Raw genomic sequence first — 14648 nt, forward strand, 5'->3', positions numbered from 1 at the left:
AAGATTACTTTTAAGCACAACATCAAGTCACCTTGTGTCATAATATGTTCCTGAACAACATACAGTATTTATCAAAGATGTTAATTGAAATGACAGATGCAAGTAAACACAGTAACAGTAAAGTTTTTGTTTCTTCATTTTATTAAAGTGACAACTTGTCAAATAAACATTGAACAAATTAGTAGATATTTGTTTTAACTTTTTTATAGCCACCAACCAAACTGTAAAAACTTTTAGCTATCTAAAAAATTTTTTTTAAATTAATTTTACTTATTTACATCATGGGCTAACAGTAGTTTCAAAGCCTTCTCTATTCTACCAGGTATATCTTTTTCACATGTTTAGACATTCTCTAAATAATATCAGGATTGCCCTTTAAGGGGTCCTGTTGCAACAATGTTGAAAACACACTGGTTATGATTAAAAAAATAACATGTTTTTTGGTTTGTGAACAATCCATGTTGTTGACCGCGAGGTCGGATTGAAAACCCCAAAACAAAGAAATAGCAGAATCCATATTATTCCTTGCTTTACAACATATATAACGTTATCAGTATTAACAGGATAACTATATAATCACTTAGATAGCTGTGTTTTGAAAAGCAAACTATATCATTGCTTAGTGTGTGTGTGTTGAAAACCCCCCAAAACAACATCTTGCTTAGACTACATATTAATCTGTTTTGCTTACATATTAATCTGTTTTTGCTTATATATTAATCTGTTTTGCTTACATCTTTTGAGAATTATATAGGGAGAGGAATTAATTGGCTTGATTAGCTATGGAAAAAATCCTAATCACGATTATTTTGGTCAATATTGAAATCACAATTATTTAACATGATTAGGCCTACTATATGACCTTTTCATCACTTTTTTTTTCCAACACACTATACTAGGATTTTTTATGACTTTTTTCGATTGACTTTTTATAACGTAGATATACTTTCTCTATATATCTACTTTTAGCCATCATAGCCTCAGATAAACAATTAGGCATCTGGCTCTGTGATCCTCCAAATGACGAGAGCCACAAGCATTCCTTCATTGACAGCCCTTGTAAAACATTCTCGACACAAATGTACCGCGAAAAGGTGTTGGGAAATGAACACGAGTAAAAAAAAGTATACGAGTAAATGTTGCAATAGGCTACAAGTTTGCAGCTGTCATTGTCTTCATGTATAGCCTTGTTAGGCTATGTGCGGGGTGTGCCAACTTTTTTTATGAGATAGAGAGACCCCCTTAAAGACAAAAAGATAATTCGAACACTGGGGGTAGGTCGACAACGAATATCCTGCGAATATCAAACCTGCTGCTAATACGCGCTAAACGCTAACGTAGCCTATAACGCTAACATATAACGTTAACGTTACATTGCTTATTTGCACAACAGTCCCGCATTTCTCTGCCTTGAAAGAACTGCATCCATGCATGTCTACAGTGTTAACTAAACTCCATTAGCAGCGAATTTCGTTTGATATCAGTGCATAACACTACTTGCTTTGGAGACATCGGTACATGCTTTACATATAGGCTACCGTCCTGTATCACACAGGGATGCAGGAGGAAACCCAACAGCTGATCCACTTTCAGGCTGAAAACGAGCAGAAATTTCTAAAATCAAAATATGCTGCAAAGCAACTATGGGAGTGAGTCATGCGTTCATGTTGTAGCCATTCATTATTGTATTGGTACTGTATTAATGTAATCATTTGTAATGCAAACCTGTTCATGTAGCCTACCTGTACATTGTTGTTGGTTATGATACAGGGGTGAAAGGTTACTGGATTTTGAGTTTTATACATTTGAGTGCCTTTTTATATGTGTGTGTGACATGTAAGTTATGGTTTTAATAGTTGATAATGGTTCTGTAACAATGCATTTTTATATAATGTTTTTGCCTTTTGTGTTTACTTTATTGGGCAATAAAGACATATCTTTATTAACAAAGAAAGTGTTTCTGAACATCAATGACATTCAAAACAGTGATAACTGAAACAGATATACAACACACCCCATGCAGTGTGTTTAAAAATATGTATTGCTAACAAATCTAAGTAGTACACAGATAAGAACATCTGCACCACCAAAGTGAACATAAAATAACTATATAAAATATATACATGCAATAGACATACACACACTTGTAGACGGCATCTTGGAAGTTTGTGATCAATACTGTATGGTGACATAACCGTAACCAAGTGGTGTCCCATTTCATAGGGGTAAGTTTTCACCCCTAGCCCTTGCCACTTGATTCAGGGGACAAGGGCTAGGGGTAAGACGAAGGGGAAGGGGTAAGGGGGAGAATTGGGATTCATTAGGGTTAGGGTTGATTAGAATTTAGCTTGCAGCCCAGAGACCTCAGGATGTCCAGGAGCTGACGCCGGAACTTCACACCCACAAAGGCATACAGGATGGGATTGAAGCTGCAGCGGAGGTAACCGACGGAGGAGGTGACTATCTTGGCTTTCTCCAGAAATGTTCTGACTCCGCTGTCCCTGCTGATGTTGTTGGAATGAAGTGAGTCCACCATGAGTGTGATGTTGTATGGCGTCCAGCAGAGAAAGAAAACCACCACCACGGCCACAATGACCTTAAAATCTTTCTGCTTTTGGAGGCCCTGGGAGCCGCACCGCAGCCGAAGCAGGGTGCAGGAGTAGCAGAAGATCAGGATGGCTGAAGGCAGCAGGAAGCCCACCGTGTGGTAGAGCAGGCGTGATGCCAGTCTCCAGTTATTTACTGACTCAGAGTTGAAGTCAAAGTAGTTGGAAACGCACTCTGTTTTTTGTCGTCTTACATCCACCACAGCGTCCAAAAAGATCCAGTCTGGGATCGAGAGGAGCAGGGAGAAGAGCCACACTGCCAAGCAGCTGACCTGAACGATCCAGGGCTTTCTGCGGGAATACATCTGGGTGGCGTGGACGATAGACAGGTACCGGTCCAGACTGATGCAGACCAGCAGAAAGATCCCACAGTAGAAGCTGATCTGAGGATACAAAGAAATCAGAGACAAGTGAAAAGTTGTTTCGCAACCACTGTATATCATGCACTTTTATGCAGTTTTGGTGCCCCTTTCCTGCTGCACACCTCTTACCGTAAAAACAGCTCCAGTGATCTTACAGAGAGGAGTGCCAAAGGTCCATCCTCTGTCTTGAATGGACTGTGCAGCCCAGAGGGGTAGCGTCACCAGCAGCAGGACATCTGCCACACCCAGATGGAGAATGAAGATGTCTGTCACACTCCAGGTCCTCCTGCTCTGAACCAGAACTCCCAGCAGCACTCCGTTACCCAGGACACCCACAACAAATGCCACAGAGTACAGAACTGGGATGAACATCGCCTCAAAATGCATGCCGTCTTCTAGGTCGCCCTTGCAACAATTGTAATCATCATCAGAGTGGTTCAAATATAAGTCATCAAGCTCGTCAAGGAAGCTTTCCCTGTCCCATTTAATCTCGCCGTAGTCATCCATCAGTGAACTCTGCACAAAAAGAAGAAGAAATAAAAAATATTTACATCAATTTGGTTTGAGTATTTGACAAGCGTAGTCTGTTTCAACCACATGGTGATGCTGTGTAGCTTTACACAAATCTGTCCATCTGCTCTATCTGTTTTTTAAAGCACTTTTCTCACAGTTCATTTAAATTATCTGTGCAATACAATAAAAGAACGAACAAGACACAATCAGACCACATTTAATTAGTCACCATTATAAGCATTTCAGTAAAAGCAAAATATGGCCTTAAAAGAGTCTGTTTGCAGTCTGTCTATTAAATGTAATGTTGAACATAAGTGAACATAAAAAAAGACAATTAGCTTATTATTATTATTATTATTTATTTAAGCCTTGTTAAAACTCTCACAACAGTATTCTGGACAAGTTGTATCTGTGCTAATGACTTTCTGGGAGAGTAAAACAGAAGTGCATTAGAGGAACTCTAACCCTTTGTCTTTGACAAAAGTAGTCATTCTGTTACCTCTGGACAGAGAAGTGGCCATCACCATCTGAATGTGAAAGAAGAGCACTTTTAGCTACTACTTTTAGTTGTATTTTAAATGTAAGGGTGAAATACCACCATACATTTTCTTGGCTGGTGTTACAATGCAAGGCTTTGTATGGTTAATAGGTACCATTTCAGTCACACTGTACTAAGGTACGTACAGAATTGCTTTATGCTCGCAGATGGGGAAGACAAATTGATGCATATGTCAAAGAGGAAGCATTTGTATTTTCAGTTTTAGTTTGCAGCAAGTTAAGAGCCTTAATGTACCAAAATATTAATCACAATGTTAATTAGCATTGTTAACTGTTTTCATAAATTATCATTTGGTCACAGTGAATGATTCAAAAGCCTAATTTGACTGTAGCTCCATCATTGTCTTATTGCACGATCCAAAATGCTGCAACTTTTTTACTGAATGGCACTGTGATTTTAACGGAACACTGTCACGCTACAAACCACATCACAGTCTATGGTCTCATACTGTGAACTAAAGCAAAAAAAAAAAAAAAAGGGTGAACAAAGATAAAAGAAACCCAACATTCAATATTTCATTCATGTTTATCAGTAATTAGTTAATAAGGTGAAGATCACATGCACAAAAAAAGATCTAAGAAGTACATGCATTGATTCATAGATGTGAATTGAAATCATCAAATAACAACTAATGATATGTTAAAATCTTCCTAGATATATGCTTCAGCTAAAAAATAAGATAATGTAATAACTTACCAAAGTGTAATCCTCAGTCTCCTCAGTGAGCATGTTCACAAGGCTAGCAGAAATTAGCTCTAGTGATCCAGTGTCACCGATGACATTTATAGAGCCACTCCAGAGGAAGCACAGAGAGACTAGACAAGAAACCCGCCTCTAGTCACGCATGAAGTCACTGTATCAAAATCTCATTGTGTAAATATTTTGTGAAAGCACCAATTGTCAACGCTACAATATCGTTGCGGTATCGATATCGAGGTATTTGGTCAAAAAATATTGTGATATTTGATTTTCTCCATATCGCGAAGCCCTAGTTTTACCAGGCTTTTTCAATATAAAATAAAGCCACACTTTAGAGCGCCGCTTACTGTGCTCCACGGCTGAAACACAACAAGCGCCTGGAAGTATAGTTGCCACTTGGCTCAGAAGAGGCAATCCTGGAGTATATCAGACACCTTCATCCTTTGTTGCTGACATTCTGCTGCTAGCGACGCTGCCCTTCTGGGCTGCACAGGCCACTCAACAATGTGGATGGTGCTTTTGGGGTTTTCTCTGCAAGATCTGTGGAGCTGTTTTTAATGTAAGTACCAAGTGGTGTTTAGAACAGGCAGGGGCTGGAAAGTAAAAAGGGAGATCTTTTCAGTAAACCTGCAAAAAAGATGTGTTTGGCTTTAGGCCATTATTTCCCACTCAATCTAGACTCTTGGCAGACCAGTGTCATTGTACTTAATACTGTTATTGAGCAAGTATACTCCCGGGTGGCATTTCTTCAGGCATTTCAGCATTTCTGGGAAGAGGCAGGAGTGGGGGATCAGAGCAGGGTGAAGAAGTGAAAGGGATAAAGATGGCCGGAGGTTTCCATCCTTCACTAGATCACAGCTCAAGTTTTCCATTTCTTTTTCCGAGATAAATTTTTATTGTGGGATCTTTCTGCTGGTTTACATCAGTCTGGATCGCAACCTGTCCATCGTCCACGCCACCCGGCTGTACTCCCAGAAGAAGCCCAGGTTAGCTCATATCAGCTGCCTGTCGGTCTGGCTCATCTCCCTGATCCTCACCATCCCTCACTGGATTTTCCTGGTGGTGACGACAGATGAGTGTGTTCACAGCTACACTCAGTCAGTAACTGACTGGAAGCTTGCGTCACACTCATTCACATTGCACTTTAATGTGAAGGTTTCTGAACCACATCATGGTGACATATACTGTTGTTCTTTTATTTTGTAATCACCGTTAGCTTGTCAACCTAAATCATGAGTTTTTAATTAAATTGCAGATATCTGATATTTCTATTTTTTAAATATTTTTATCGTGTATTATTATTATCATTATTGAAAGCAAACTATTTTGTATATAATGAAAACAAACATTGTGTCAATTAACAGTTTTCAGCTGTCACAATCATAATAAAGCTAATAATTTGTGGAAAAATAAGCTCTTGTCAAAAGAATATATTATAAACCTTGTCATTGTTTGTTGTGATCTGCCATAAAACAGTCCGACAAAGTTTATAACTTTATAAATGTATAACTTCATTGCTGATAACACAAACTGTTTCACTTTTCATTTTACGTCTTCTCTTGTTATCTTCAGGCAGTAGAGACTGTGTGGATTCCACGATTGTGCAGTGAGTGTGTGTAACCACAGTGCAGTGAGGGAATTTACCTTTGGAGAATCCCATAGCCTTATTTGTTTTTTGACTTCATTGTTGCAACATGGGTATGTGGGCTGTTGGACACAGGATGTCACAAACAGCTTGTGATGCCTTCAGTCAGGTGACAGAGAGCGAGACAGAGGAGGAGGAGACAAAGCTCTCTGCTGGTGCTTCAGCCTTTTCATAGCTCTCTGTTTACTCTCATCCAAAGACTTGTCTGTTTGTTCGGTGGAGAGAGAACAGTGGGATGCTTTATGCGTGAGGGAAATTGACTGGGGAAAAAAAGAGTGTAGGTGGCAAATGAAGAAAAGAAGAGAGGAATTAGAGAAGATAATATCTTATTTTAAAAGATTACAGTGCTTGTTGTGCTGAGCACTACATTTGTGGTTTCATTTCCACGCTGCTGTGCAGGTTTTGGCCTGACTGCAATGCTTTATTTCTGCGCTCAAGGCAAGATAATCATGTTAATGTAACCTGAAATAAAATGTACTTTCACAACTGGGTGTTCTTTAAAAAAACTCAATGTACTATAATTCACACAATAAATAAACACTTTCCTTCCTCTCAGGCAGCATATTTTTGTTCCTGTTTCTGCTTTAAGTAAAATGGTTTATCTCAAGCCAAAGTTTCATTAAGAATATGGTCTTATCTGTGAAATGCTGGTTGACTGTGACAGCAGCAACATGTCAAGTTTATAGCATTTCTGGTTATAATTAGTCTTGAGTATTGCATCAGATTGAAGTGTTACTTCCTGCATTAGCTAGAGCTTATCTGCTACCTACTGTAAGACAGAGACGAGCGGCTAATCACTTTTCTTCAATGAGTACCAAACCTGTTATCAGTACAAACATAAACTTTGCTGTGCTGTCCACATGAAAGGGAGTTGACTCCTTTCATAAGATCAAGTCACACTTCTTCATTAAAGTACAAAAGTTACAAAAAAAAACATTAACTATCGGGACTAGATGATTAAAAACAAGGCCGATGCATGTTGACCACATACCACACAGAGCTTGATGTGCTTGAATGGGCATGCAGGCAAGACTGGAAGAGTTTTTACAGTAGAGCTGCTGCTTCTGGATTTAACTGTTTACTATATATACACACTGGTTGTTGCAGGAATTAAACAATATCCAGTTTAAGGTATGATCTCTTTTAACACCGCCACCACCCTGCTGTAGTCTAATGTTTGTCTCTCATGTGTTGCAAGGGATAGCAGTGGTGGCACGTTGTGGTTTATATCAGCGGTCTTCAACGTTTTTTAAGCCAAGGACCCCTTAACTAAAAGAGAGACGGAGCAGGGACCCCCTACTAGGCAAGGCAAGGCAAGGCAAGGCAAGGCAGCTTCATTTGTATAGCACATTTCAGCAACAGGGCAATTCAAAGTGCTTTACATAAAACATTAAATAGCAGTTAGAAGACAATTAAAAACAATTTAAAAACATTAATAAACAAATTAAAAACATTAAAAGACAAGAATAAAATTGATAGTGCAGTATAAGAATAAAAGTTACAGTGCAGTATTAGAAATTTAAGTTAATAAAATCGATTATTTAAAGAAAAGCAACATCAAAAAGATAGGTCTTTAGCTTAGATTTAAAAGAACTGAGAGTTGCAGCGGACCTACAGGTTTCTGGGAGTTTGTTCCAAAGATGTGGAGCATAAAAACTGAACGCTGCTTCCCCCTGTTTAGTTCTGACTCTGGGGACAACAAGTAGACCTGTCCCAGACCACCTGAGAGGTCTGGGTGGGTCATAATGTAGCAGCAGATCAGAAATGTATTTTGGCCCTAAACCGTTTAGTGATTTATAAACCAGTAAAAGTATTTTGAAATCAATTCTTTGAGGCACTGGAAGCCAGTGTAGAGACTTCAGTACTGGAGTGATGTGATCCACTTTCTTGGTTTTAGTGAGGACTCGGGCAGCAGCGTTCTGAATCAGCTGCAGCTGTCTGATTGATTTTTTAGGGAGACCTGTAAAGACACGGTTACAGTAGTCAAGTCTACTGAAGATAGAAGCATGGACAAGTTTTTCCAGATCCAGCTGAGACATAAGTCCTTTAACCCTTGATATATTTTTAAGGTGATAATATGCTGATTTTTTAATTATGTTAATGTGGCTTTTAAAATTCAGGTCTGAGTCCATGACTACACCAAGATTTTTGGCTTTGTCTGTTGTTTTTAACATTGTCGTTTGAAGCTGAGCGCTGACTTTCAATCGTTCCTCTTTTGCTCCAAAAACAACCACCTCAGTTGTTTCTTCATTTAATTTAAGAAAGTTCTGGCACATCCAATCATTGATCTGTTGAATGCACATATTTAATTGTTGTATTGGGCTATAGTTCCCTGGCGATAAGGTTATGTAAATTTGTGTGTCATCCATACGTATCATTCATACATATATTGTATGAAATTAAGTTGCATATTAAACTGGGCCTACAATAACGTCTAGGCGACCTGAAGCCTTTATATATATCTTTTTTGCATAGAATACCAAGCTATTAAAACAATAATTGTTGGCATGATTTTATAAATCATCTTTTAATGTTAAACATACATGTGGCACAAGAATCTTAGTTAACTGTATCTGTAGATGGCTATCTTAGTGACTACCTTACCTATAGGCCAGTGAGCCTATCATCAGTGGTGATTTATATTTACTAATAATATGTTAAGACATTTTAATTTATGAAAAAACCTTTTGGATAATAATTTGGAGCCCCCCCTGTAGTGACTCAGAGGACCCCCTAGGGGTCCCGGACCCCCTGTTGAAGATCTCTGGTTTATATTGGTGTTGTGTGCACATTGGTTGATTTGGAGAAGACTGCCACAAGTCATGACATTTCTTGTCGTTTCTACTCAAGCCACATTTTTCAGGATGTGCGACTGCTTTATGTTACTTTGTTTCAATTTCCTGTAAAAAGAACGTAAGCTATTTCCACATGTGGGTTTGCAGTTTTCGTTGTTCTTGCATATATCATATTTAATCACCTGATCCTGACAATGTCATAAGCATATGGAACATTCTAGAAAGGTTAATACATTTAAATGTCTCATATGCTCAATACATGCAAAAAGAAGAGAGAATAGAAAGGGATGTTGCACAATCTCACTTCTCCTAAAAATTGAAATTGTGAAGTTTCATGCTGCAAACTTCTTATCCAATGAAAGCCCCCATGTATGCTGTACAGACTGTAATCCCCTGGAGGTAAATTTGATATTTGTGGGCTATGTAAAATTGACTAGAATTAGCTTTACTCATTTTGTGGTCATCTTAGAAACTACTCTTAGGTTTATCAGCTGCTTGCTATAAGTCATGAACCACAAATTGCCTGTTGAAAGTAAATCTGAAACTTGTCCGTGTTGGTAAATTTTACATTCTTCGTGTTCATCTAAATGCTTCAGTTGTACTCCTGTCTGTCAGCTATTAAAACCTGGATGCAACACAACTTCCTCAAACTCAACAGCGACAAAACAGAATTCCTTCTGATCGGCTCCAAATCCACACTCAGCAAAACCAATAACCCCACTATCACCATCGACGGCACCATTGTCTCCCCATCTCCCCAGGCCCGCAACCTTGGCGTTATCTTTGATTCCACCCTCTCCCTTGAGCCTCACATCCGTCAAGTCATTAAAACCTCCTTCTTTCACCTCCGCAACATCGCCAAAATCAGACCCTCTCTCACACCCCCCGCTGCCGAAAGACTCATTCACGCCTTCATCTCCTCCCGACTGGACTACTGCAACTCACTTCTCCTCGGCATCAGCTCTACCAACATCAACCGACTCCAACTGGTCCAGAACTCAGCCGCCCGCCTCATTACCTGCTCCAAATCCTGGCACCACATCACTCCAGTCCTAAAACAACTCCACTGGCTTCCTATTTCCCACCGGATCACCTACAAAATCCTGGTCCTCACCTACAAAGCCCTCCACCATCTGGCCCCCTCATACCTCACTGACCTCCTCTCCCCCTACCAACCCTCACGGTCCCTCAGATCCACCTCAGCCGGTCTCCTCTCCATCCAAAAGTCCAACCTGCGCTGTTTTGGGGACAGAGCCTTCTCCAGAGCAGCTCCCAGGCTCTGGAACTCCCTCCCCCAAGAGATCCGCACCTTTGAGTCCCTCACCATCTTCCAGTCCCGCCTCAAGACCCATCTCTTCACCTCAGCCTACCCATAGTCCACCTGCCCCCCTCCCTTTTTCATCTGTATCTTGTTTTGTTCTACTTGTTTTGTTTGCTCGTTTTGTTTTGTTACGTTTTTATAATCTACCCTGCCCTGTAAAGTGACTTTGAGTCCATGAAAAGCGCTATATAAATTCAATTTATTATTATTATTATCATTATACATGTACGTACCATAGCTCACAAAGCCCTGCTAATTACATCTGAGGTACAGTATACACACCAAGGTTAGGTTATGTCTTCCATTCCTAATATAAGTATGATTCTGTGCTGGTTGGGCTGAAGTGGATAAGTAGTAAAATTTGAACCCATCCATCCATTTAATATAACTTATTGCTTTCACTATATCTTAGCTTTAACCCATGATCTCCTCAAGTTAGTCATACCTAGAAATATCAAAAGAAAGGATGCCAGGTGGCATTACCAGGGCCTAAGCTTCTGCTCCTCATGAATTACAACACTAGCAGTGTGTGTGACACAGTGTCCTGGTAGAGACAACCAGGACAAATGGACATCAAGTGAAGGGCCATACAAGCCAATAGGGCTGTGCAACTAATTGAAATTTTAATCACGTTTACGATTTTGGCTCCTAATGATCACAAATAATTGCAACATCTTTCCAAAAGACAATGAGTAGGCTATAGTATGTCAAAAAAAGTCATAAAAAGTCATAGTTTAGTTCGACAAAAAGAGTCGTTAAAAAGTCATAGTATAGTATGACAAAAACAGTCATAGTATAGTGTGTCAAGAAAGTCATAAAAAAAGTCATAGTATATTAAATAAAAGAATGTTCGGAAGAACATTCTTTCATATACTAACTCAATACTATCTACACACAAAAGAACCCATGCCATGAATTGTCAAAGTATAGTATGTCGAAAAAAGTGATAGAATAGTACGTCAAAAAAAAGTAGGAAAAAGTCATAGTTAAGTATGACTTAACTATGACTTCGAAAAAGACATAGCATAGTAGGCGGAAAAAAGTCGAATAAAATAACAAAAATGTCATATTATAGTATGTCCAAAAAAATCACAGTATTTTATGTCCAAAAAAGGCACAAAGATGTCAAGAAAGTCATAAAAAAAGTCATAGTATAGTATGTTGAAAAAAGTAAAAAAAAAAAAAAACATGGTATAGTATGTCGAACTAAAGTCATTAAAAAGTCATAGTATAGTATGTCGCAAAAAGTATTAAAAGTCATAGAATGTCAAAAAAGTTAGAGAATTGTGTTGCACACCTTTCCAGGTGCCAATTCACACTCCTTGCTGTGGGTTATATGGGGTCTTGAACCAGAGACCCATTGTTCCTAGACTCAATTCGCTATACGCTGAGCTACTGGCAGAACGAGTGCATGATTGCATAAAATGTTATAAAACATCATAGTATAGTATGTCAGAAAATGTCACTAAAGTCATAGTATAGTATGTCGAAAAAAAGATATGAAAACGTCATAGTATAGTCTGTCAAAAAAAGTCATAGTATGTTGAAGAAAAGTAATTCACAGCTTTGCAGCTACCAATCCACACTCATTGCTTTGATCTGTAAGGGGACTTGAACCCATATAGTATACTATTTAGAAAAATTCATGAAAAAGACATAGTATAATATGTCAAAAAAGTCACAAAAATGTCACAGTATAGTATGTCGAAAAAAGTCATAGTATTATATGTCAAAAAGAAAAGCACAAAAACGTCATATTATAGTATTTTTAAAAAGTAATAATATAGTATGTCGAAAAAAGTAATAATATAGTATGTCGAAAAAAGTAATAAAAAAGTCAGAGTATAGTTTTGAATGATAATTTTGAATGGCATTTCACATCTTTCCATGTACCAATTCACACTCCCTGTTTTGGTATGTATGAGACTTGAACCAGTGACTCATTGTTTCCCAATCCAACTCCCCATAGCACAGCTACTGCCAGACTTACAAAACCTCATAAAATGTGATAAAATGTCATAGTAGAGTATGCCATGAAAAAGTCATAGTATAGTATGCCACAAAAATGCCATTAAAGTCATAGTACAGTATTTTGAAAAAAGTCATGAAAAAGTCATAGTATACCATATAAAAAGTCCTAATATAGTATATCGATAAAAGTGATAACACAGTAATAGTATAACATGTCAAAAATAGTCATAAAAAAGTAATAGTATAGTCTATCAAAAAGTTATAGTATAGTATGTCAAAAAAAGTGATAAAAAATCTTAGTATAGTATGTTAAAAAAAAAAGTCAGTGTTTAATATTTCTAAAAAAAAAGAGCCTGAAACAAGCACTAAACTTAAACAGTGATAACACAAAAAACTGTAAAATATATAAAAATCCGAATCATTTTTTAATAGCTGAAGGTTTTTGTGAATAGTAATAAATCATCTGTAGGTGAAAGTATGTGGGAGTAGTATTTCAAAGTGGAAGAAGCCCTGAAGAGGATTTGAAGATTTGTCCACTGACTTTCAATGTAGAAAGAAAAAGGCTTAATATTTGAAAAGGTATAAATGATAGAAAAAAGTTGCAAACACAAATCCCCTTAAAGAACTTAACATTTTGATAACTGAATGATTTTTGTAGCTGAAAGTATGCAGAAGAAGTAGGTGACCGAGAACTGTATGAAAGAATCGATCAACAATACTGTGAATGCTGCTGAATCAGCATTCACACAATGACAGTACAGTTGTTATTATTACCAGTGTGGTCAAATATCATTGATTTCATAAGGAATATTACAAACAACAGCAATATTAGTAGTGGTAATAAAACTGTATCATTTAAAGGCCAGGTATGGCTAAACTCTGAATTAATGCTAATGTGGCTCTGTGTGTGGTGAATGTGTAAAATAGGCAACTTCTTGGTAACAAATTGTAACCTAATGTTGTGTTCGCAGCTTGTTTCCGCTGTCCCCAGGCAAAAATAAAAATAAAAAAAATAAATAGTTATTGCAGGTTTAGTTTGCTTTTAACAATGTGAGGACCAGTCTGCATCCAGAGATGTTCACACCAGAGTCAATACAGTTTAGGCCGGTTATACACTGGCTGCGTGACGTGAGCGTGTCAACTGCGTGGCGTGTCCGTTTAGATTTCGGCTCCCATGTTAACAAGAGCTTACACACTGCCTGCGTGACGCGCGTCTCAGGCGCGGCTCGAGCCGCGCCGAAAACGCGTGCCTGCTAGAAATAGAACCAACGCCTATTTTTCACGCAACACGCAAGCATGTCGGAAGCGTTTCCAGGCAAAATAGAATATAAAAATATGTTTATATGTCGTTTAGACATGAATACATATTAATAAATGACATGTTGATGTTTGAAAGTCTCTAGGTTATGATATAAATGAAGATATAAATGTAAACCAAAGTCGATTTTCTAATATTGCAGCTGTCAATACAGAACGAAATATTCTGCAGCCTATTTTGCCGTCAATACTGCCGACGTTGTCTTTGCTGTAATCAAATCCGTATGTATTTATGTTTAACATGGTGTTTCATTTTATCAATGGGAAACATACATGTGTCCAGACCATAGACTGTATATATTAATATGTATTATATTATTAATATCAACAGTCTATGGTCCAGACAAGGCTAGCAGCAGCAGCACCGCATCAGACACGCTTCTGGTGTGTAAAGACAAAGAAAAATCCACGCAGCTGACACGCAACAAACGCCACGCTCACGCCACGCAGGCAGTGTGTAACCGGCCTTACGGCTCACTTGTGTAAAATAATGTATGTTTATCGCCATCTAGTGGTCACAGTGATGAACTGCAACACTACAGCAAATGTGTAATATTAGCATCAAAATGCAGACACAATAATACTTCCGGCAAGTTCCTTCAAAATAAAGACCAAACTGAAGCATTTAGAAAACGAAGTAAGAAATCATTCTAAACATTATTATCGAAATATGGAAATACTAGTTCACTGGGAAAAAGAGCAATATTACTAAACAAATCACTCAAATTAGATTTTTTGTAACACACACACACACACACACACACACACACACACACACACACACACACACACACACACACACACACACACACACACACACACACACACACACACACCAACATGCCCCACCCTCTGGTTCG

General features: G+C 38.2%; 1 protein-coding gene across 2 annotated transcripts; it reads right to left on the reverse strand.

Moving 5' to 3' along the window:
- Positions 1 to 226: 226 nt before the first annotated feature.
- LOC120573900 (C-X-C chemokine receptor type 3-like) lies at positions 227 to 4784 on the reverse strand. 2 transcript variants are annotated; one of them, XM_039823807.1, is made up of 4 exons: positions 4737 to 4784; positions 3981 to 4008; positions 3098 to 3484; positions 227 to 2989 (listed from the first exon to the last, which is right to left on the reverse strand). In XM_039823807.1, exons 3-4 carry the CDS (start codon positions 3473 to 3475, stop codon positions 2327 to 2329), a joined length of 1041 nt encoding a protein of 346 aa, XP_039679741.1. In that variant the 5' UTR covers positions 3476 to 3484; positions 3981 to 4008; positions 4737 to 4784; the 3' UTR covers positions 227 to 2326. The 2 variants fall into 2 exon arrangements, with proteins under 2 accessions (XP_039679741.1, XP_039679740.1); XM_039823806.1 differs by lacking the exon at positions 3981 to 4008.
- Positions 4785 to 14648: the final 9864 nt, after the last annotated feature.

Source organism: Perca fluviatilis, chromosome 15 (genome assembly GCF_010015445.1).
Source record: "Perca fluviatilis chromosome 15, GENO_Pfluv_1.0, whole genome shotgun sequence".
NCBI classification, from domain to species: domain Eukaryota; kingdom Metazoa; phylum Chordata; class Actinopteri; order Perciformes; family Percidae; genus Perca; species Perca fluviatilis.

What these genes read in the sequence shown, in the direction of transcription:
- LOC120573900 (XM_039823806.1), bottom strand. Translation starts at nt 4,769, where the DNA reads ATGCTCACTGAGGAGACTGAGGATTACACTTTG. An exon ending in AGACTGAGGATTACACTTTG is followed by an intron (nt 3,485 to 4,736) that starts GTAAGTTATTAC and finishes CTTTTTGTGCAG; the next exon opens with AGTTCACTGATGGATGACTA. An exon ending in TCACTGGAGCTGTTTTTACG is followed by an intron (nt 2,990 to 3,097) that starts GTAAGAGGTGTG and finishes TTGTATCCTCAG; the next exon opens with ATCAGCTTCTACTGTGGGAT.